Source organism: Typha angustifolia, chromosome 15, assembly GCF_048772165.1.
Source record: "Typha angustifolia cultivar Huaian chromosome 15, ASM4877216v1, whole genome shotgun sequence".
Taxonomy (NCBI): Eukaryota; Viridiplantae; Streptophyta; class Magnoliopsida; order Poales; family Typhaceae; genus Typha; species Typha angustifolia.
In genome coordinates, this window is record NC_133253.1 from 21834524 (window position 1) to 21858970 (window position 24447).

General features: G+C 35.6%; 2 protein-coding genes across 2 annotated transcripts; one reads left to right on the forward strand and one right to left on the reverse strand.

Annotated features, from left to right (window-relative positions):
* Positions 1 to 132: 132 nt before the first annotated feature.
* Positions 133 to 6531, reverse strand: LOC140777318 (protease Do-like 9). Its single transcript, XM_073121352.1, has 9 exons — positions 6028 to 6531; positions 4861 to 5060; positions 4501 to 4681; positions 3431 to 3622; positions 2360 to 2592; positions 1275 to 1376; positions 1070 to 1120; positions 760 to 864; positions 133 to 385 (listed from the first exon to the last, which is right to left on the reverse strand). The coding sequence occupies exons 1-9, from the start codon at positions 6332 to 6334 to the stop codon at positions 287 to 289; spliced, it is 1470 nt and encodes a 489-aa protein (XP_072977453.1). The 5' UTR covers positions 6335 to 6531; the 3' UTR covers positions 133 to 286.
* A 15483-nt stretch (positions 6532 to 22014) lies between these two features.
* On the forward strand, positions 22015 to 24221 carry LOC140777377 (protein RICE SALT SENSITIVE 3-like). Its single transcript, XM_073121436.1, has 7 exons — positions 22015 to 22362; positions 22453 to 22506; positions 22588 to 22737; positions 22836 to 22941; positions 23049 to 23090; positions 23210 to 23266; positions 23422 to 24221. Exons 1-7 carry the CDS (start codon positions 22226 to 22228, stop codon positions 23908 to 23910), a joined length of 1035 nt encoding a protein of 344 aa, XP_072977537.1. The 5' UTR covers positions 22015 to 22225; the 3' UTR covers positions 23911 to 24221.
* The last annotated feature ends 226 nt before the right edge of the window (positions 24222 to 24447 follow it).

The window sequence follows — 24447 nt, forward strand, 5'->3', positions numbered from 1 at the left end:
GCAATTTGACTTGCTAAGATAGACTAGATTATAGAAACTTGAGTTTGTTTTGAACAGTCAGTCAGTCTGGCATTGCAAAATATGACTCATTACAGCTTATTGAGCATATTACAGCTACACTATATGGCAAAATAATCCCAAATTTGGGAGATCTCAATCCCAATAAATTGCAGCACTTAACTTAGCATCTTACAGACTAGTTATTCCGCATACAGCAAACTTAAGAGAACAAAAAGATGTACAGAATGGAGCTGCATGATGCATAAGCTCCCATGGAGCTTTCCGTTCATGTCTTCAGATCATCAGACATGGCCGAAGGTATGCAGTGCAGTGTTAGAATGTCCTGTGTTGCAGCCTTTGCAGTCTCTGTTTGGAGGACTACAATCTGTAAACAGCACAAAGGGGTGGATAATCCGTTAGTTCTCCAAAACAGGACAAGTGTTCAAGATTCTGGTGTAAGAGAAACTAATGCAAAAAAGAAGAGAAAAAAAGATATTAGAGAGCAAAAGTAGATGTGATCAATTCCTCGTAGATTTGTTCTTCCATTTGATTTTGTAAATAAACCACTAATAACGAGTGGTTAAAGGCAAAAAATTATAACTTAAGCTCAAGTTAAAAGTTCAGCAAATTCTTAAATACATAGTACTTTAAAATGTCATATCTTTCTTTCAAGTCACACTTTGCATGTGCCATGATATCTCAAGTGCAAATAGAAATGATTGTTGTTATTAACAGAGAGAGAGAGAGAGAGAGAGAGACCAGCTGGTACTCCAAATTAAACTGTAAGAACTCTTCATTGCATTTCTCTACCATGGTCGCCAAGCTTTTCAAATTCTTGACTGGTTTACCATTGAAAGCAAGCACCTGCAGAGGGCAGGTAAAGGAGAAGGTCAGTCATTCAGGACTTAAGTAGCAACCAAGAATCTCAAGTATTAACTTAAGTTTGACTGCACATATGTATGAAGAGAAACTACAAAGAAATGAACGCACAGCATAACTTCTCCCTGACCAGGCAACTCAGCTCACTTGGGTGAAAATAAAACAAGAGGATCTAAGGAGCTGTTCTCACCTGAGTGTTGACAATATCTTCATAACCAATATTAATATCTGACACAAGCACCTAGAAAGTATAAAGAAACATTATTTTACCATGGGAAAACTGGTAGACTTGGGAACTAAGTTATAAGCATAAAAATACTTAAAAGAGTATCACAACTACAAATTGATTTTGACTTTTTTATACTTAAATCAATGGCATAGAAGGAATATCAAACCTGAGAAACCACTACGACCTGTTCGTCGTGTGATTGTGCCATAGCATATAAAAACTTGTCCACCAATTTCACAGGTCCATTGTATTCACCATTCTTTCCATACTGATAAATATAAATAGTGCATCAGTGATGACAGAAAAGCTGCATTTCCATTAACGATGTGGCTATAAGATGAAGTAATTGCCATCACATGCATTATACTGGAGATAACATATAAACACACGTTAACCATGCATCTTACCATATTAGAATAGCAAGCATTATATTTTTAAATAATAAAAAGAAATAGGTTTTAAACTTTGTGTCATTAACATGCTGTACTATCGAGTCCACAGTGATGTTCCTCAGAAAAATATGCAGCACAATAAATGAATAACATAATCGATAAAGTGTGATAATTGTCTAAGCAATATGGTCATGCTTTCCCACAACATGCTGGGCCCATGCAGAGTAGCGCAACACATTCTTAGTTCAACAAAATAAGAACTATCACACATTCGCAATATACGACAAGCATTCTTTCCAGATCATATTTTTCATTATATTTTAGGTGGACTTTGAAGTGCTTCATCTGATGTACACAATGGGTTAAAAAGTTTTCATTAGGATTTATGTCCAAAAAGTTCAAGGGTTTCCTTTTATAGGCCATTGTAATAGTGTGACAGGTAAAGTTTGGTTACAGAAGAGGGTCTCAGGGAATCCTATTTGAATTGTGAACCTAAAATCAAAATCAAAATCAAAAGAAAAGAGGCTTCTCTTTACCAATTTTCAATTCACTATATATATATACACACACACAGGTCTCTCCCCAATCCCCTCTCTTCCTTCTCTCTTTCTTTATGATGTTTGCTGTGCTATCTAATCATTCTTGAAATATTACCTATCAACAAGACTTACTGCACAAAGTCTCAAACTACTATTTCGAGTAATTCTACCTTAGAGTTGCAATATTTGACAAAGGGTTACTAGTTCTATACTGACAAAAGTAACAAACTATGCATCAGCAGAAGCTTTCGGTGACTACCATTTAAGAATCAAAATATTAATAAAACTAGAAAAACTTTAAACCTAAGTAAGTCATGCACCTCAGAAATGAGATAAGGAACAGATATAGCTGTAAAAACGAAACCGGCAATAATGTAATATGATGGAGTTTTTCCCTTAATGTAAGCTGGAACAAGGCTCTTGTAAGTCCCAAGAGTTATGTTGAATTCATGAATTTCAGAATCCCGTAGAACTTTAACCACAGCTTTCTCCCCAGTGTACTTCTGAGAAACAAGGTAACTAAAATCAATGCGTTCACCATGCCTGAAAGGAACTAAAGATCAGAACAGAATAGAAGTGAGTCAACATTAGTGATAAGTCAGTCACATTCTTTTATGATCATCTGAAAGCCAATTCATAGATCTAAAATACAAAAAGGTTTAGAATCAAAACCATCTGTTCATTTATCAACAAGAACCAATGCTCAATGTAAAAATTGATCTACAATTTAGGTAGTACATTTTGATCATGCAACCCATCAGAGCAACATGTACAGCATCTACATAACCACATGAAATAAAATGTCAGAATCAACTCATTGCAGATTAACTAGAACAGGGTTCCATGTGTAGTACAAAGAAAATGCCTCGATGCACTGGGGTCCCAGCAGTGAGGCGTCTAGGGAGTGCAAAAGGTAAGCAGCTTACCAAAGTTGCTGGAGAGGACATTCATGTCCTGAACCACAAAATCAGGATGCATGGTATCAAGGGAAATGTACTCACTCCATGAAGTCCAAAGAAATGTCAGTCATCTTGAACAAGGACAATTTTAATCTTTCCAGAATAGCATGGTTGTTCATTCTCATATCTAATATTAGTTCTCTACATGTTTTCCCAATTCCACTTGTTTTCTGGAATAGCAATCAAAGCTTGCATTCTAGATAGCCATCACACAGATAAGTATCACAGATATGGTAGCAATGTAAAAGAGCAAGTTGTAATCAGGTTAGCCTGCATAAACATATCAATACATCATATAACCTCAGAACATGGAAGTATGAAACAATGAAATAGATGACGCCAGCATGTCAGAGAAGGCAAGTCCCCATTCGAGAAATGGCATTACACATAAAATAAAAAATACATTTCAATAACATTATGAATTATACTGACCAGTTCCATCATTAGCAATATCAACACCATCAAAGCTAAGAATGATATCAGATGGCTTTAGAAACGCTGATTCTGGTGCAGTAGGTTCTACTCTCCGCACACGGACGCCCTTCTGGTCCTGTTTCATCCCCATTGCCTTGCGCAAATCAGAATTTTCCATTTTCTGCCACTCAATCCCAATTACAGGGAATCCTGCAGTTAAAATAATGTATGCAACAAAAAATAAGTGTGGGAAAAAAATGTATAATATGCACTCTAAAGAGGGTAAGATATTTGTTGCATAGCGATAATAAAATTGGAAAAGGTGGGGGATTTCCACTGTTGTCCAAAAAGAGATTGTAAAGTAGATACCAATATTGATTTAAAAGGGCCAATTAGCACCTAAGATAACATGTATGCTGTGGAGTGTGGATGAAGTAAATGCTATCTACTCTTATATAATAAAATAATTTACAGCATAATGTACAAGTCTGACAAAGCATACAACAGAATTCATCATGGGTTATTAACTAGGGGCTTGCCAGGGGCAGTTATTTCTACTTAACGACATGAGGATACAAATCTTAAAAGTTAACTCATTAATTCCGCATGACAGATCAACATACTTATCCAGAATCACCAAAGTTAGTGGATGAACAAATTGAACTAAAATTCTGTGTTGATCCTTGATTCTGCAACTAGAAAGCTACTTCTAAACAGTGTAGCACATGAATGATGGAGCATGGAGCAAATGGGATTTAATTATGATTTGTCAGTACAAACTGCATTGAAGAAAGAATGTCAATTTACAAAACAAATTTGACACCCATCGATAAAAGAGAGCTTTCTAACAAGATACCAATTCCTAAGATTCTTCTAGGTCATTTATTGTGAAAGATCACCAAACTCCAATGGAAACATGGGAAGGTTAATCCTCACAGAGACCTTATAAATGAGAACTCAAACATAGCAGAATTCAACAGTTAACTGACATGGCAAAACCATTTACTATCCTTATGTTCAGAGTAGTTTAAAGTACAAGTGACAATATATGAACATTTCCAATGATCCTATCTTTGCTAGAACAATACCTGTAAATTCACCAGATTTCTCGTAATCATGAATGAAGTGCATGATAACAGGAGTGGGTATGACATAGCCTATATTCTCCACATCATCCTGTTTAAGTGCCTGAAATGCTATGCCAACACATTTGCCTTTATCGTTGAATGCAGGACCACCTGAATTTCCCGAGTTTATAGCTGCATCTATCTGTCCAAAACAAAGTCAGAATTTATACAAGCACATACAAAACAGATAAACAAGATGATTGCAAAAGAAAAGCAAAATGACATTATAAGTTCAAAAATAGGTACTTCTAGTGGCTGCATGGCATGAGGGCAATTCTTCATTTTTTTTCCTTAAATAAGTTTAAACTAATGTCCCCTAACCTGCAGGCCTAATAGTTCTGTGGAACCGTGGGCATAAGATAGAACCTCCATTCTTGAGACGATACCACTTGTCACAGAAATTGTGTCCCCTCCAGTTGGATAACCAACCACGGTAACAGCATCTTGGAGAGCAGGTAAGGATCCAAATTCCACTGGAGAAATGCCTTCCCAAAATTCATCATCACTGACAGTCAACATGGCTGAGAAAAATTGTCACATAGTTGACAACTAAATCAGAGTAGCTTCTGAAACATATTATAGATCGAGGGGAATAAACAGAAAAGGCAGGCTAAAGTGCTAAACATTCTCGAGGATAATTAAATGTGACACTAGCATGCATATTAAATATCATCAACAACAGTGACATCTGCTAGCATTTTTTTAGCTAATCTTTTTCAACCACATTTAACAAAAAACACATCTAATAAGTAAATAAAGTAGCTAAACTAAAATGATCAAGGAAAAAAGAAGAAGATATATTGCAACACTATAGTAACAATCTCTTCTTTCTAGGTAATCCTGAACCACATTCCTGGAATGAGTTGTATTCCCTGTTTGGTGACTTAAGTGTGCAATTTGTTAATAGCCACCTGTGCATTAGATTGACCTAAAGATGAAAAAAGGAAAATTGCTTCTGATCCTTTATTGTGAAATTATCCAAATATTCATAAAATCAATAAATGGTACATGAAGCAATTCCCTGACAGCAGGGTTAAGAGCAATAAGGGCTTCAACATTGAAAAGTTGTCAAGACACAAGGTGAGAGTTAACTGTTGTAAGAAGAAAAACCCACATGATCAACTCCTAGTAGTCCAAGCAGAGTTCATGACAACTCCTCAAACATATACTGATGTTCTAAGTCAATGCCTACATGCAAAAATTTACCGTGGGAACTCCCATGCTTCAAGCTAATCTATATGGGGGCATGTCTACTAGTCAAACTTAACTACAGATAATATAAGCCAATCTATTTATTGCAATACGTACCATACTAATTAGTCCCCACGAATTTTCAGATGAAATTAATTTTTGCCTAAGCTCTAATATATGCTAAAAGTCCACAAATAATTGGATGGAGCCGAAAAATAGAAGTCAATTTTCATTGAAAAAAAATGAAAACTCCGATACTAACTTGCAGTACAATTGATCAAATGGATTCCTTCTTACCAATATCACACTCGGTTCCAATGGCTAAAACAGTAGCGACGTACTTGGTATCGGATCCACGCTTCTTGACCTTGACTTGGGTGTAGTGCTCGACGGAATGCGCGTTCGTCAGCACTCGCCTCCCTGCGATAACCAAACCGCTGCTGTTCGACCTGTACTGCCGCTTCATCTGCCACGGGAGCGAGAAATTAGGCTCCGTGTGCACGCAAAACACCTTCACCACCGCGTCCATCGACGGCCCCGCTTTGGCTGCGCGGTTGTCCGAATTCGACGAAGAGTCCACGACTTCGCCGTTGCCGAGATCCATGGTCTCCAGGGGGGGAGATTAGGGAAAGGAGGAGACGGAGATTAGGGCTAGGGTTGGAGAAGGACGAGGGAGACGGTGAGAGGAGTGGAGAGAGGATTTTTGTGTGCGGAGTTTGGAAAGCGTAGAGGGGAAGGTGAAGGGGAAAGTGCTCGTTTCTTTCTCCATTCTGTCGCTCTCGGGCGCGCGCGTCTCCGAAGAGTTTGATCTTGTTGATGACTTGACTTCGAAGGAAAACTATATTTAAATAGATCATAAAGGTAACTATTTTTCTTAAATTAATAATTATCTGATATATATATATATAAGTAATTAATTGTTTTTTTAATTGATTATGGTAAGCTAAAATAATAAGTACATAATATTTTGAACTACTACTTTTTAAAAGAATATAGATTAAATTACTTAACCACTGTGAATATATAAGGAGATATTAATATTGATAGACAAAAATTGTACAAGTGTAATGAAAAAGCCTCGTCGCATATATTGGAGACTCATAATACAAGCAATATTTGTAAGTCAATCAACAACTTTATTGATATCGCAATAAGTATGGGAGGTAACACCATGGTATAGCTATCATCAGTAACCGGCAATCCTCCACCAATGAGGTTATAAACAAGTCTGAGGAAATGATAAGAGAATTAAAACTATGACTACGAATGGTAATGAGCGATTTCCGTCGGCCAAAACGGTTACCAGGAAATATAGGGGCACCTATTGATGAGCGGAAAATAAATCCAACTCCACCCGATCGAAAATTCACCATAAATGAACCATCGATACTTAAGCTTGATGAGCTCAATGAAGGCAGTTCCTAGCGAATGAATATATTTACAATAGACTTAAGAGAAGGTGACTTGCACCGAGTCTCATAGTACTCCAAATATTCCAAAGAATCGCATTAATGAGAGAATAGAATAAGGATCAATATGGGTTGGAAAGATCTCCCTCCTTTGCCCCAAAAGCTATTATCCATTCACCCAATCCGATGGTAGAGCGGTCAAGATTCCATAGCATTTTTTAGATTGGAGTAGATATTAACGACATAATTACAACAACAAAAAAAGTGGGGAGCATTTTTCTTAAAAAGCCCAACAAAGCGAGCAAGCATGGTTTGAACTCATGCCAAGGCGTAGAGTCTCTCTAGTTGGAAGACAATTCCAACATAGCTTCTAGAGGAATGTCTTAATCTTTGGCGGGATACAGATAGCCCAACGACATTTCAAACCCTTCTGATCCAATGGGGCATATAGTTTCACCTATCTAGGATAATGATAGACACTTCTAACCGTGGCTAAACCTAGTGTGTGCAGGCGTGAGACGACTCAGACCTAATAATTGGGGCTTTCCCTCAAAAGGGAGGCTGATTTCAAAACCCCTTTCACACAGGGCCAGTCTAAGGTTGGCTGGAGAGAGGCAAAAAAAAAAAACCCAAGAGTCACTTAATACATCCCTAGATCTGCCATCTTTGATTATTTTGAGGAGCCCTTCCTTAATAACATAAAAGGTTTTCAAAATGAGGCGTCTGCTAGTGACAGTATCTCTGTGCTAATTTGGTCATGAGAGAAACGGGTCCTATTTAACCTTCTCATGAGAATAATTAAGCCTAGCAAAGACTTGCTTAGCAGCAATGGCAATCCGAACAATTCACAAACCACGTACAACCAAGCCGTTATAACCATGACCATTCAAAATACTACTGAACTATAGTAATGGCTTATTGTAAAAGTACTCTCGAGTAGGGTTAATTTCACCCATTCATGAAAGGCAAAGAAATTTTTTAATTTTAAAAACTTGAGCATCTAAGACACTTTATTCCAGGCTACTAATCATATGCTAACTGCAAAAGCTATACCATTATTAGCGAAATAAAAGAGATAGATGCCTTTAGATGATATATATATATATATATATATATTAAAATATACAATATATTCCCTTTTCTTCTTTTAGACTAAATAATTATATATATATATAAGTAGAAACCAACGGTTAGACTCAATGCTAACGGAGACGTCGAAACAAACACACCCACACAAGTCATTTATTATAAGTGCCATTTGACATCAAAGAAATCACTTTAGTAAATGTTTGCCACGTCATCATGTGGGGGGGGGGGGGGGGGGGGGGGGGGGGGGGGTTTAAATATATATTTGAGAGGACGATCCCCCAACCTATTGCTGGCTTATTCAGCCCGGCCTCACTGGGCTCGTGGCGGGCTCGGGAACGAGGCCCATCCCAACCCGCCTGAGGTTCATCTTTACCGTTGACGTTCGGCTCGGGAGATTACCAAAAAATCTCTGCGGGTAATTGGAAAAGATGGGAGCCGCGGAATTTGAAGAGCTCTTTGAGCCGAGCAAGAAGCGCGTCAAGAACCCCTTCGTCCCCATTGGTAATCTTGTTTAGATTCTTCACACAGATCGTTCTTAGATGCATTGCTTTCGTCTTCCTTAGGGTTTTCATATGATCTAATGTCGAGCGTTGTTAGGGTTTTCTTTTCTTGATCCGGTCTTTCGCAATTTACCCTAAATAGCTTGATTTAGATTTGGCGTATTTCTAATTTCGTTCTTCTCTCGATATGAGCTGACATGATGTCGGATTCGAATTTGTTGAAGGTTTGTTGGTTTATTTATACATCTATGTGATCTGATATCTGGTGTTGTCAAGAATTTGTGTCTTTATCTAATCTTTCCTAGGTTGGTCCCCAAATAGCCCAATTTAGATGTAGGATACATCTCATTTAGTTATTCACTAAAGATTGTAGTTGCGCTGATAGCTTTGGGGTTAGGATATTAGGATTCGTGGTACCGTGCTTGATTGATTTCATGCAGTTGCAAGTTCTCTCAGTCATGTGATAATAAGTTCTTCAAGAACGTACTGATGTGTCAATATTTAAGCTGAAAGACAAAGGAAGAGATTTCCAGCGCTAGGTTGCATTCAATGGTTACAGGAGAACTAATAGACAGAAGTAAAGCTGTATAGCAAGTTGTAAGAAGGATCCTTAATTATTATTTTTTGGTTTATTAGAATCTGATTAATGGAGAGGAATCATGACTATAGTAGAATTAGTGAGTTTTCCTTAATTTATACTAGGTTCTTCTTCTTTACTTTTGTGAAAAGTCTAACATGTTGCTGGATTGACTGAAATAGTCTTTGTTGAGTAGTTCATTTACAGTTTGCACTTTAAACTGTTCATTGAAATGCAAGATGGGTTGATCTGTTATTGTCTGACGTGGCTGCTTTATTTTACTTGTTCTGAGACAATCAAGACGGACTTTATTACCCTAATTTGGCTGCACTAATTTAAGGAAAGGCTCAGTGGTCTCTTAGATCTTGTTATTGTGATGGAGAAATTTGGCTAATGGACAGTCATGGAAGTGAAGTTTTTTCCCCCTATTTCCACCATCTGAATAGCTATCAGAAATATCATAATGACTCCATTTTACGAGCTTCTTAGAATACTATATTCACATTTTTATTTAAATCTTATGGTATTGCATATACCCCACTTATCCAGAAAAGCTTTTCTTTCTTTGAACTGATCCAGCAATCTTGAATTTTTGTTCACATTTTACATTTCTATTCCTATTGAGCATCTCGTACCTGCTTTTGATTGCCCATTCTTTAGGTTTTGCACTTAATATTTTCCTATGTTTGTTTTCTATCTTTTTCATGTTTGCCTTTTATCTATTCTTTTCTTGTATCAGTCTCTTTTTCTTATTTCTTTCATCTGTACTTTATCTTTGTCTGTTTTGCTTTATGCCCTTTGCTGTTATGTGATCCTTTTCTGTCTTTTATGGTATTGCATACAAAATTTTCTTGATTTTCCTGCTTTTGTGTTTTTTGCTCTCTGCTTTTCTTCCAAATTCTCAATATTCTCTTTCCATTATATGCTTTCTCTCTTCTGCTACTTATATATTTTTAGTGTATCTTTCCTGAGTTGAAATTTAGTGTGCTTTATTTCCACTTTCTTGTTAGCTTGATTTTCTCCTGAAATGCTGGTTTTGGTTTTCATTTTTTCTAAGGCTTTTTTTATTTTGATTTGTATGGGTTTTTAATTTGTTTTTCATGTTTTATTGAAACCAAGAAAAAGAACCTTTCACTTCTTTCACGCTTCTCGATGTCCTCTTACTTTAGGTACTTTCTTTTATTGTGGTATTTTGCTTCTCTATCTAATTTATATTTTATGAAGGATCACAGTTCTTTGTTTTGTCTTCTTATATGTTTATGTTTTGCTTCCCTTCCCTTGTTTGAACATTCATTATGGCTGTCTCCTTTTGCTTTTCTATTTTGTTGCTGATGATTCTTCACTGAAATGATATTAGAGCCTTTATTTTGACTTGTTATGTTAGCATGATTCTGTATTAATATTTGATGTTAGTTTTTTATTCATTCTTATTATCGTAAAACTGTGCTCTTGTGGATTGGATTACACTTGCATATTTTGTGCTTTTGTCCTTTATTAGAGGTATCAGTTGAGGAAATTGAGCTCTTCCTTTTCCATTCTTCTTTTCTTAGATTCAGATTTTCACTAGTGATATTGTTGTCTTATTTGCATATTTCATTATTAGTCCAATCATTTATTATTTTGTATCTTGTTGTTCTTTATTCTTTTATTTGTTATTGTTGTTGTTGCCTGTTGATTTCCTTCTCTCTAATTTTTTGCTAACTTGTTAGTTTTGGTTTTTGCTGTAATATTTCTTTGACATATGTTTTCAATTATATAATGATTATTACTTGATATATTATGTTATTGCTTAATTATTTTCCAATGCTGTTCTTGTTTTGCATAAAGGAGTATATCCTACTTATCCTATATTTCATATAATTTTTCAGAATTTTTATGAGTAACTAACTTGACGTTAAGTAAATTTAGAATTTTTATATAATCTTTTAGAATTTTATAAGTAACTAAATTTTTATGAAATTCCTATCTTTTTGCCTCAGTATTGTTTCTTTCTATTTGTTTTACTTTGCTGATTAATATTTTTCTAATTTTACCTCTTTTTATTTTCATTGAGCCGTCATTTTCCTTTATGGGCTTTTCTTGCTTTCTACTCTGCTTCATTGTTTTTTCTCTTTTTTTGTTCTTAGTAATTTTTCATTATGTGCCAGATTATCTTTAATTTTCCTGTTCTAAATTTTTGTTCTATATGTTTGAATGTCTATATAAAATATTTCTCTACACAGTTTTCATTATTTTGTTACGTATGTAGTGCGTACTAATATTTTACCAAAATATGCTGATTTTTGTTTATGTGTTAACTAATTATATTTTAACATTTGTTGCATCTAAGTTTTCATTCTTTTAATATTTTTTGGATATACAGTTGCTAGGTTTTCACTATTTGTACTTGTTTTTACAAGGATATGTCTTCTAGCTTTGCTATTGGGGTTTAGTAGTTATCCATTCCCACTAGTATATAAAATTTGGTGTTAAATTATTGAATTAAACAAAGTTCCTCATCTTTCTGCCTCCTTTTTGTTTTTGTTTTTTTTTTCATTCTGTTATATTTTTCCTTTTTTATATATTTTAAATTGTTATATATATTTGCAATTTTTCTTTGTATATTCTTCATGGGACTTTCTTTTGTTTTAGACTCTTTCCTTTTATTTTTTGTGCGCGAGTTTTTGTTGCAATCTGCTTTTGGTTCATATTTTTCCAATCTCTTACAAAATTATGCTTTGTGGCTAACATTTTGCTTAAAATTTCTGTTTACATTTTCTCTTTATTGGAAGGTCCATTCTTTTTCTCTTAGGTGAGCAAATTCACCTCTGCCTTTCCCTTTCCTTTTTTTCCTTTTCGAGCTTCCTATTTTCTCTTATGATCTCCTTTTCATTCTTTCATTCTACTTTAAGTTCTATATTCAGTCATTTCTGTTTTTCATGTTGTATTTTCTCTTTTTGATGTTTATCTTGCTTTCTCTATTTCCTTTTCTTCCTGATTTTGCTAGAATCTGTAAGGTTGAATGTTCTTGTCTTGTTTCTGCTGTTTAATCATCATCTATCAGCTATTCATACTACTTGTGAACATTTATGTAAGCCTTCATTACTATTGTAGCTCTTACAGTTCAGCAAAATATTGCTGGCTAAATTTTTTCTGAATTTCTTTATGGTCTATTAATTAATCTTTGTTTGGGTTTTTGCTAATTTGCTATACTACCTTTAAATTATGTCTCTGTTCATTGTGTTCAAATTTATTTGTTTATGTATTTATTTCTTATCTCGTTTACCCATTATTTAACCTTTTCATGTATTTATATTTATTAGTTAATGTGGTTTATCTAACCTCTTCATTGTACTTGTTCTGCATACAGAACCATCTTACTTTTTGCTATGCTTTCTATGTTTTCTTTGCATTTCTATTTGCAGCTGAAATTTGTGGTTAAAATTACTAAACTAAGTTCCATATCTTTCCTCTTCCATTTTGTTTCTTTCTCACTGTTTTTTCTGATTTAGTATTTCTATTATTTTTCTTATTTTAGTTATTTCTAATTATGTCCACTTTTCCTTGTTTTTTAAATTTTCTTATTTTTATGTTTTTTCTGATGTGTTCTTTGTTACTTTTCACGACATTTTCTGTTTTCCAGCTGCAAATTTTAATTGCATGCTTTCTCTTTTTCCTCTTTTTATTTGTCTTTCATCTATGTATCTTTTTTGCAAGTCATTTGAAGCCCTTCATTTCCATTTCTCTTGCTAGCATGTTTGTGTATTAGAATTCAGTGTTTTTCATTTGGCTCTTTTTGGGTGGTTTATGCATTTCTGCTTTCATGAATTCAATTTTTCTTGAAACCTTGTTTGCATTTTCGGTTTGTTTGAAATCAGTTTTATAAGTTTTTATGTTTTAGTTGAGAAAATTTACCTCTTGCTTTCTCTTCCATTTCTTTCTTTTCTTAGCTTCCCAATTTTCTTTTCTAATTTCCTCTTCTTTCATTTTTCCTACTTCGAGTTTGATTTTCTTTTTGCATCTTATGATTTTTGACTCTTTCTATTTTTCTTCTTTCTGTTGTCTTCTGGTTTATTCATTCTGATTACCAACCCGGTTATGCTCATTTTTACGTTATTTTACTAGATTAGTGTCCTATATTAGCTCCTTAACATTTTTGTTTTCAGAAACTATAAAGTTGGGGAAGAATCTATAAGCATTTAACTTGGATCAGTAAATAAGGACTAGTGGACTCATTATTTACTTCTGCCATATGTGTAATCAGATTTGCAACTCCAGGACTAACTTAATTTTTCTTGATAATTCTGCTTTTTAAGAAACAACATGGGAGCAATTTTAGACGGTTCAAACTAATTAATTGTGTGCTTGAAAGTAGTGTTATAACTCTCATTGTGTTTACATGCAAATCTAATGTTATAGTTCCGCAGGTGCACTCCTAACTGCTGGTGTACTCACCGCTGGTCTAATTAGTTTTAGACAAGGAAATTCTCAGTTGGGTCAGAAGCTGATGAGGGCTCGTGTTGTAGTTCAGGGTGCAACAGTTGCTTTGATGGTTGGCAGTGCTTACTATTACGGTGAACAGCTTAGGGGTTCTAAGAAAGAATAGAGCTTAAAAACATTACATTGTCATGCTTTAGATCATGCTATGTTGTCTGTATTTGATCTCTTCCTAAGGGATATTTTGCATCAACGTTTGTCCCTGTAGGCAATTCATTTTGCAATAAGATGCCAGTGACTACATCAGCCACAAACATTTATATTTACCCACAGTTCAAGGCAATAAAATTGTTGTTGGTTGTGTAGCATACTAAAATCCCTGTTTTATGCAATCTGATGCTAGTATACCTGGAGTAATATATTGTCTCATTCACACAATAGTATAATACTTCTCTAATAGAGCATTATAATCATCTTTCAGACTTCTCTTTTTTCACTCATCCATTCATCTACAATCTGCATTATTATTATATTCACATGTTCATCCATTTCTCAACTCGGATGTTTACTGGACCATGATAAATCCCAATTAAGGTATCTGTATATCATACTCGGTATGGTAGCTCTGGTATCCATAAGCATTTGCCAGAAAGTTTGAATTTGGAGTTTCTATTGCTGGTCGTGATTTGTCTAAAGAAGTTGGTTACATGGGCCTTCTTGCTGGGCGAAATATTATTTTTTTCTGTTACACCACTTCATGCTTTCCCATATTCTGGTTCTAATTCAATTCCATTGTCTTCATGTACTTCTGCCTTTCTTATCAGCATATCTTCTGCTGCATGTAGTTGAATCCATCTGTTTGCTTCCGTAGTGTACTCATTCATGAGAAGCCTCTTGACTTTTTCCCATACTAGTCATAATAATTACCAATTTACCGTTATAAACTGGTCTTTTCTTTATGGGGTTGGTAATTGTTTCAATCTTTAGGTGAGAAGCTGTGGCTACTTTCAAAAGCATATGCTGTTAATGGTTTAACCTTTGTCTTTGCTTGATTTCCTTCTAGATGATTGCATCAACACTACTACGTTCCATGATGTCCTCTCACATTTCGGTTTCTTCTTGACAAAAATAAGTATAGACAAGAATTGAATATCTCTGTGCTTCTGTCTTGTTCATAAACTGCTTGCAAGTTGCTTCCTTTTATTTGTAAAACAAATCCCTTCTCTACCTAGATTTCTTTCGCTTTCAAATTTTACTTTGCATATCCACTGTGGCTGCTGTAATCATTATTTAGAGAGGTTTGTATCACATCAAGTCATTAGTCCCTACTCCCTACTAGGATCAGGCGATCAGCTATATGGATCATTTTCCTGCATTTAACTTTATTTAGTATGAGGTTCTTTTTCTTAATGTAAATATGGTTATGTTTTCTCATTCACTGTCTCACTGCTAGTTTTGGTCTCCTTGCCCCCTATGACACATACTTCAATTAAAGGACTCCTCGGTGTTGAACATACTAAGCTGTATATTCTTATGAAAACAAATTATGCACATGAATGAATAGGTTTGGTGAAAGTACCATGCTACATCTATGTTAGTATCTATAAATCATAGTATGTGCATAGATCTTGTTTTTCTGTTGCCACATCTGGCATTAGTTGTGTTGCAAAAAATTCCCAAGTGTATTGAAAAGAAGTTACTTTCTTGTATGCAATAGCCTTCAAAATGTCTTATACCCCCATGAGTAGTATAAGGCTGTAAAGGTTGTAGAATAGTACTGCTCATAACCCAATGCATCTACATTTTCCTGATTCCTCTGGTAGATCGGGTTTCTCTTGAAAGTTGAGACTATCAGAACTAATTTGGGCAGTCTTCAAGTTTTGCATAGTTTACACTTCAAGTAGTTTTGATGCTCGTAATTATCTGCTGTGTTTTCATACAACTAAACTTTTCTCAGATGATATCTCTCTCAATCTTTATTTTCATTATGTATAGATCAATTATCTTTATCTACTGATATGTTCTGAATATGCAACATATGTATTCCTGGTTATTTGTTGGTCTTATGGATCTCTTTATTTGTCAGTGTTCTCACCTATCAAGATTCAGATTTTTTTTTCTATATTGTTTTAGAATTGGATGCATGTAATATGTAGCACATAGAAATTTAATATGGTATAGTTGATTTGCTTTATATGCCAGATATTCTCGCAAATGCTCTTTTAACAATAGCGCATGAGTAACTTAACAGGCTTTATACCTTGTCAAAGACTGGTCTCAAGATCCATATGCTGGACTGAAATCAGGTATTTAAGATGATCTTCGCAGAAATCTTTTTCTTATCTAAAAAGAAAAGGAGAGGAAAAGAAAAACATCTTTTGTGATGGAAATAAGAAATTTAAATATCTTACAAAACATGTTAGGAATTTTATTCGTATGCAGGTCCAATTAGTTTTGAAGTTTAAACAAATCCTTGCATCTATATTGATATCATAAAGTTCATATCCACTTACTGTTATGTTCTATTCTTGTTGAGTTCAATTAGTAGGTCCTACATGTTTTCCTTATTTCATTGGGATTTTTGTAAAGTACTGGGTTCATTTTCTGAGTTAACACATTGCTTTAGTAAAAGTGACACAGAGAAAGCTGACTCAGTTTAGCAGATCATTAAGCCAAAGTTTGCTCTCCATGATTACTTTTGTACTGTATGATCAACCGTAAGATCTTTTGAGCAACAGGTTAGTTTATCACTAAACTGCTATATAGCTGTAAGCAAGCCCTTTTTTTTTGTTGATAAAAGTATGCAAGCATTTTCAATGACCAACACAGAGTGACTAGAGTACTTCCATATATATTTCTCTGAAGTGGATGGCAAACCTGGTTGGGCCCACTGACAAGCATTTAGGGTTGTTAGTGTACCCAATAATTGGAAAGGCATCACTAACTCCTCAGATTCCATCACCCCATTAGAGACTGCATATTTTCCACCTCCCTCCTGGCAGCCTGCAAGGGATAATCCATTATTGCCACTTGGTGATGTGATGGGGATTTCATTTCAACCCTCTCATGCTACCAAACCATGTACTGGTGTATTCCACATCTTTGTTCTTTGGTGGGGAATCCATCAATCAAAAACAGCACAACAAAGAGTAATCCAGATAATCCAGAAAAGTCCATCCTTGAAGCCACAATAATCTCCTCTCTCCATGTGCCATCCCTTCTGTAAAGAGGTGAAAACTAGTAGGTTGTTTGTTGGCATGAGTTGACATTTGTGCTTCTGAGCATAACAGTAAAGCAAGAAAATGAGGGTTAGATGGATAATGTCTGCTGCAAATGGCAGGGCCATACTAGTAGTTGGATGAAGAAACCTTCCCACGGGACATTTATTTGATTGATTTGATAGGGGTGCACACATTTTAATTTCCTAACCTTAGGCCATAAGCTATCTCCTAGTCGTACTAGTTCAAGGATCATTTTACGATCTCAAATGTGCCACAAAGAGTAAAACATTTTCACTAATTATTGGTCTTTATTTTTATTTTTTACTTTTTATTTTTTTTACAAATAGATTATTGTGTCGTTCTTTATGTTGCTTAAACATTCTTCTTCTTTTTTCTTCTCTTTTTTTTTGTGTTGGATCAAAGCTTAAATATTCTTCTAGCACTAGCAAATGTTGCCTCTAAATCTGACACCCTAACTAGCTCATTATCTGTACATGTCAAGGGAGTGTGGTGTGCCCCCAATCTTTTTTATGTCCTTACACTTCCTTATTGGATAATTGGGCCATATATTTATCATAGTTTATGGCCGAGTAGGTTACTCTACCCTGTACTGAGCCATGGATGCTTATGCTTATGCGAATCTCAAGACGAATTGGATGGTTGTGGCACGTGTGCAGACAATTGGCTGCTTGGCACTTTTATATTCGAGCTTGTTTTCCGATGAAATGATCTTATACGGCAGCTTTTCATTTGTATCTGCAATTTTTCATTTGACTTCGCATGCATATACGCCTCAATTTGCAGTGACGTTTTTGTTGAAGTTGCCACTTTTATTTGGCTTTCCATGCAAATGCGCCTCAATTCGGAGCGACTCCTTTTCTTTTCTATTCTTTAAACCTGTTTTCAAGTGAAGTTTTCTTATATTACAGCTTTTATATCGAGTTATTTATTATGAAATAATAGAATTGAATGCTTTTGTTCTTTATACTATACACATTTATTTTTATTTTTTTTAAAAAAATTATTTTCTTGTGTAAATGCCTCGAATTTCATTTGTACTTGTGATTTTTCTTTTTTTAATTTGCATGCCTATGCACCTCAATTCACACAGTCCCACGTGGAAAAGGCCATATTGATGTGGTGTCGCCAATGTGATGATTGTTTCTACATACATTTACATGTCAGCATGATCTAAGATGACACACTCGATCTTGTAAAAGCCCTGTCTTCCGAGTTTTCAGTTTTCACTGGCAATGGAAACATGTCAGTGCCATGATTTGTGGTGGGGCACCACAAGATCACCCTTCTTGCAAGTTAATCAGCAAAGTGCCAGCTAATAGCAAGTAAGGTATAGCAGGATCAAGCTCCTCCTACAACTTGTCTCCAGACAAGCTAATGTCAATTACCAGTGGCAAAATTGCCAAAATGTTTGTTATCTGTTACATCTCCCCTTATAATGCATTTCCCTTTCAATGCCCAGGGAAAAGAAAGCATCATTTGATTGACACCATCCAATCACCATATGCACCAAAGATTTCCTAATACCATGATATCAAAATAATCAGGGCCACGCTTTTATTAAGCTTCTGGTTTCTACTCTGCTGCACCTTACGGGGCTGGCTATCACAGTGGGGGCCGGCCAATATTTTGACAGTCCCAAGTAGTTGCAATTCTAATTCATTTTTTCCTCCCTTTTTGCCCTCTTGATTATATCATTGATGTGAACCCACGCAAGGGCCCATAAGCTAGATAATGAAGGCCTACAGACCAAAGTACACAAGGAAGTCGAATAGATCACACCGACCTAATTAGGCCTAGTATACTTTTCCAGAGCTTTTGACCAAACTAGCCATCTACCTAAAGCTTAATATTAAAATGTTTGTTTTATTGAAGAGCATTTTATTTGAAAGAGAAAATACTAACAGGTTACTTAGTTGAAATCTCTTAGTATTTCATATCTGAAAAATAAAGTGATTTACCTAGATAAATCACTAATAAGTTGTTTAATATCTTACTGACGGCTATGATAAAATATATAAAATTTTTTAATATTAAGTTTGAGGTATAATTTAGAAGAGATACTAGTTTAGTCAACAAAAAAAAAAATACCTCTACTTTTTCATGCTTTTTCCACCGGTAAAACTTGTGGCTACCTGCACTACTAATAATTGGCAGCAGCACAGATATGATCTACTTAGGCATACTATAGCTCCTTAAATAGAGAAACCCAAAATATTAAATTGAATATTACCACCTCATAAAATCATAGATAATATATATATATATATATATATATATATATATATATATAATACTTGAAGGGCAAACAAAAAATAAAATAAAATACTTGGACTTGACATAAGCATCACAGGTTTAGAGTCTGCGTACATGTTCCGTGCTATCAAAAAGATATATACAGGTGTCATGCTGGCTTGCACTCCAAATGGAGAAGGGAGTGAGAGAGGAGGGAGATGATGGAGAGCAACCATGAATAATCTCCTAAAGAGAGACCTGTTTTCCTGCAGAAAGGCAGGAAAAAGGTTGCCACTATCTTTTCAATTGGGGGGAGTACATGTAAAGCTTTGTAAGGCCGAGATTGTGACTAGCAAAAAGGCTTCACGTGATCAGTTTGGAGTTTTTCTCAGTGGAGAAGTTGGAATTGGCAGCACTGCCTTGAAGGTGCATTGACCAAACCACACTTCCATCAATTCAATTCTCCTTCTTCTTCTTCTTCTTCTATCTTACAAGACTTGTGTATATATATAATAATTATTATATTATCATTCTTATTTATATTCTTGCTATTTAGGTATCCTTTACTTTATAAATAAAATTAATTTTAAAATTAATAAAGTATTTATTTCAGACATAATTAATTTCTTTATTTACTTGTATTTTAAAATAAGAGTTTAATAATTATCTTTGTGATGTGATGGAAAGTAAAGTAAAAGATAAGAGTATCCTGAATACTTTTTATTTTAATATAGAGTAAGTTGATGGGACAAATATGAAGAGTAAATTAATAATTTTGATAAATAATATTTATATTTTAGAATAGAGTTATTATGATGTTTAACTGTTATTTCTAAAGTAATTGAGGCAGTGTGGTTTACCTTCTTCTAATATCATTCCTTCTTTCGAGTATCATCTAATCTTTCAGATATGTTCCTTGTTTGTTTGGCATGTGGGAGATCCAGATGTGCTTACTCTTTTTTAATATTTTAGCTGTTGTATACATCTAATAAATCCGCCAGGAACTAGAACAGGATGAAAATAAGATCCAGTTGGGAGAAAACTACAAAGGATCCATCTCTCTCTAGGAAAATGATGCATAGAAGCCACCAACACCAATGGCCAAACTGGTAAACAATTTTTACTGGATTCCAACACTAACTCGTGCATTGCCATGAGGAGTCAATGGCATTCCATGCGATCATCCATCTACTGCAGACAAGGAGCCAAAAGGAAAATATATATATAAGAGAGACTGATAAGATAACTATTCAATTCTAATGAGACACTTCAAAAGAGATGGAATGAAAATAAAAAGCCCATCTACCTGAATAAATGTTCATTCTAGCAACATCCAACGTACCTAGCAAGTCGAATAACAGAGAGCAGTGGCTTCTTCCATGGGGAAATTGAACAAAAATGTAGGAGGTTAGGGGGTTTGCCTGCTTTGGTGGGAGTAAAATAATTGGTTGGTCTGCTCCCTTGTCTGGAAATTTGCTCATGATGTCTCTTATAAAGCCTTATATTATATGATCTCAGTTTTAAGTGGGATGATCTGAGCCTCTATTTGGGTTGTTAAAAGTGAAAAACAAAGGAGGAAATGGAATGCCACCTTATCTATGCTCTTTGACCAAACTCCTCTGCCATTCCTTCCACCCATACCCATCTATCCATCTAACAACATTGTCTTCCAACATCCATACAAGGAAAATTATAAATAAAGGGAGACTGGTAGCAAGAAACAAAACAATGAAATCCAATGTGATCTCATCACCTCCAAATCCCAAAAGAATCCCCCTCAATTAATCCCTACCCATCCACTTATGTCACTCTCTGAGAGGTTGTAGCTAACTAGCCATGCACATACTGCAATACCAACACCATGAAAAGAGGCATGAGAGCATTTAACTTTGGGCATTGAGGGGGGGAAAAACAAAAGAAAACCTTTCTCTTTCCACCCAGAAAAGAAGGCAGATGGATTGAAAAAAATATATATATTCATTGGGATTGGTGCAAGTGCATGTCCTTGTCATGACCAAAGCAGTCTGTGCTTTTGGGTGAATGGTAAGTTGGTAACTCATTCATGGTTCTTTGGGACTGTACCATGGAGTCTTTATTACGTTCCATGAAGAGTCAAGGCCGTGGCATGATGTGGATTAGACTTGTAAGGGGTTTTGAGTGATCATCATGGTGTGGGTCAATGCAGTCAAGGCCTGGCTGAAGAGTTTTGCTTTCTGTGTCAGCGGGGGGGGGGTTAAGACATGAGAGAGAGAGAGAGTAATGATCTCTCTTTGATCACCATACCTGGTACAAATGCTCCATTCCATTATTGAAAAAAAAAAGAAGTTTGACGACAAAAAAGAGATCTTGATAATCGAATGTCATAATGTTTGGTAAGTGATTCATTATATATTCTGTCACTTGGATGCATGAAGGAATCTCATGATACAAAATCTTGGGCCCATTCACTTCTCTTTCTTTTCTTTTTCAAAAAAGAAATGATCAACCTTTTGTGACAGAAATTGAGATAAAGAGAGCGAGACAAACACAATGAAGCGCCTCTCAATGGGAGTGTAGAATTATAAGGTTGATATTGCTCAGATCCAACCATATGAAAAAAAAAAAAAAGGGGGGGGCAGGGGTTTAGCAAAAAGTCTAATGATGAACAGTTTTGAAATAGGGACGTGAGGTAAAGGGGGAGGAGACAGTTGGGACCCGAGAAACAAGAAGTGGGGCCTATCCTGAGGGCAATTTGGTAATTTCAAGCCCATGATTAAATACTGTAGCTGAACTCATTCAACAGACACATGGTAATAGAAAGAGAGAGTAGGAGAGAAAGAGAGGAGAGAAAGAGAGGAGAGAGAGAGAGAGAGAGAGAGAAAAGAGAGAGAGTAGGAGAGAAAGAGAAAAGAGAGAGAGAGAGAGAGGTATATATTTAAGCAAGAATGGTTCCCTTAGTAGTCACCTTGCCTTACAAATAGGAGGATATATAGAGAAGGGGGAATTAGAGGTGAACAATTCATTCTCATCCAAAGAGGTCTTCTTCTTCTAATGGAGGAACAACTCAATCCCTTAGCTGTTACTCATCTTCTTCAACACACTCTGAGAAGCTTGTGCATCCATGACAACTCTCAGTGGGTCTATGCTGTGTTCTGGAGGATCTTGCCAAGAAATTATCCACCACCCAGGTGAGTTTAGATAGCAAATGTAAAAAATAAAAATAAAAAGATAGCTAGAAAGCAAGATCTTCTGATGATCTTTATTTCTCTTTTTGAAAGATGGGATCTCCAAGGTGGGGCTTATGACAGAACCAGAGGAAATAGGAGGAATTGGTAAAATTTTGAGATATCCTTTTACAAATATATTTGCTAAATTGTAGCTCTATACTTGACTTTGTTCATATATGTTAATAGGATTCTAGTATGGGAAGATGGGTTCTGTAATTTTTCAGCTTCCACAAGTGAGCAAGGAATGGTGGGTGACTGTGAAGTGCAGCAAATGAGAGGCCTTCAACCTGAGCTCTTCTTCAAGATGTCTCATGAGATCTACAACTATGGAGAAGGGTAAGTAGAAGTTTCATATTACTAATATATTCTAGTACAAAAGTATTATTTCAACTGCATATAATAATATAATACTGCTCCCCTTTAATTTATGCCAGCTTGATTGGGAAAGTTGCAGCAGATCATAGCCACAAATGGGTGTTCAAAGAACCCAAAGATAATGAGATCAACTTCCTCTCTGCTTGGAATAACCCTGCTGATTCTGTAAGTAGCTTTGCTCTTGTTTCAAAGAAACTTTATTAAATGCCATAGCTTCTAATTTCAATCGCAATTTCTTTTCTTTCTTTTTTCCTTTTTTTTCATAATTCCAGCATCCAAGGACATGGGAGGCTCAGTTCCAATCTGGTATCAAGGTCCACGAAACAATAATTAATACTTAATCATACTGTTGCCTTTTTAATATCTCCCCCTATGCATTATTGTATGATAATTAATTAGTTAATTAATTAGTATATGCTTTGCATTCATGCAGACAATTGCTTTAATAGCAGTCAGAGAAGGTGTAGTACAACTAGGAGCTATGAACAAGGTCATCTCTCTCTCTCTCTCTCTCTCTCTCTATCTATCTATCTATCTATCTTTTTTAACACGTGCATGGTATTATCTTATTCCATGCATGGCTTTATATATATAAATGTGTATATATATATAAATCTTAAGCTTTTGCTCTTCATGACCATGAAGGTAGTGGAGGACCTAAGCTACGTAGTTCTACTTCGTAAGAAGTTTAGCTACTTGGAGAGCATTCCTGGCGTCCTCTTACCTCACCCTTCCTCGTCGTCGGCGGCGGGGGCAGCGGCGTTTCCGGTGAGGATGGAGGGGTGCAGCGTTGGACCGGGATTCGCGCCCCCGCCGCCGATGGAATTCTACGACCATTTCAGCAGTCAGATTAGGATCATGCCGTCGATGAGCAGCCTTGAGGCGCTCCTCTCGAAGCTCCCGTCGGTTAGCCCAGGGCCGTCCGGTTCGTCGTCGCCGGTGTACTACGAGATGCCTGTGATGATGTCGTCATCGCAGAGGCCGTCGCCGGGATTGATGGGGACTGCAAAGGAGGAGATAGAGGAGGAGGAGGAGGAGTATGGGGGTGAGCAAAGAGGGATGGAGTTGGGTGGGGAGAGTAGCAGCTCTATGTCTTACTATCTCAATGTGAATAAACCTAGCGAGGGGTTCTAGGAATTAAAGTTTACTAGTTTCCAAATTCCAATATAGGGATTTAATGGGTATAAATTTAGAGAAGTTTTGTAGTCTTGTATTGAGATGCATCTCTTGTTTCGATATATAAGATCTAATCTTCTTTCTTATATCTATGTTTTGAGGAAATTACATATAACAAGTTACTGGGTATATTCCTTAGCAAGTAAGAGGTTTCATTTATAAATAAAAAAGAGAGAGAGAGAGAGAGAGGATTTTATTTACAATAGAGTTTTGGTATTTGTGTATCGAAGTATTACATTACAACGTCGTGCAATTCTGTATGTTTTAGTTTCACCACTTAATAAAGAAAGCTACTTTTATTTTCAGTTCGTGCCATGTCTTTATACTTGATATTTGATCGATAAGGACTTCATATATGATCTGAGAAGGGAATTATTGTAAGCTCATCATCTAATCTTCAAAATGATGACAGTTTTTGTTGCGATTCTTGATATATATATATATATGATCAAATCTTTTCAAATTGTATCCATTTTTGTTTATATTTTAAGAAAA

Excerpts from the sequence above, each read along its gene's own strand:
- LOC140777318 (XM_073121352.1), bottom strand. The coding sequence starts at position 6,334 with ATGGATCTCGGCAACGGCGAAGTCGTGGACTCTTCGTCGAATTCGGAC. Across the intron at positions 3,623-4,500 it reads GAAATCTGGTGAATTTACAG|GATTCCCTGTAATTGGGATT; the intron begins GTATTGTTCTAG and ends TTTTAACTGCAG. Across the intron at positions 1,121-1,274 it reads AGGTCGTAGTGGTTTCTCAG|GTGCTTGTGTCAGATATTAA; the intron begins GTTTGATATTCC and ends TATACTTTCTAG.
- LOC140777377 (XM_073121436.1), top strand. The coding sequence starts at position 22,226 with ATGGAGGAACAACTCAATCCCTTAGCTGTTACTCATCTTCTTCAACAC. Across the intron at positions 22,363-22,452 it reads AGAAATTATCCACCACCCAG|ATGGGATCTCCAAGGTGGGG; the intron begins GTGAGTTTAGAT and ends TCTTTTTGAAAG. Across the intron at positions 22,738-22,835 it reads ATCTACAACTATGGAGAAGG|CTTGATTGGGAAAGTTGCAG; the intron begins GTAAGTAGAAGT and ends AATTTATGCCAG.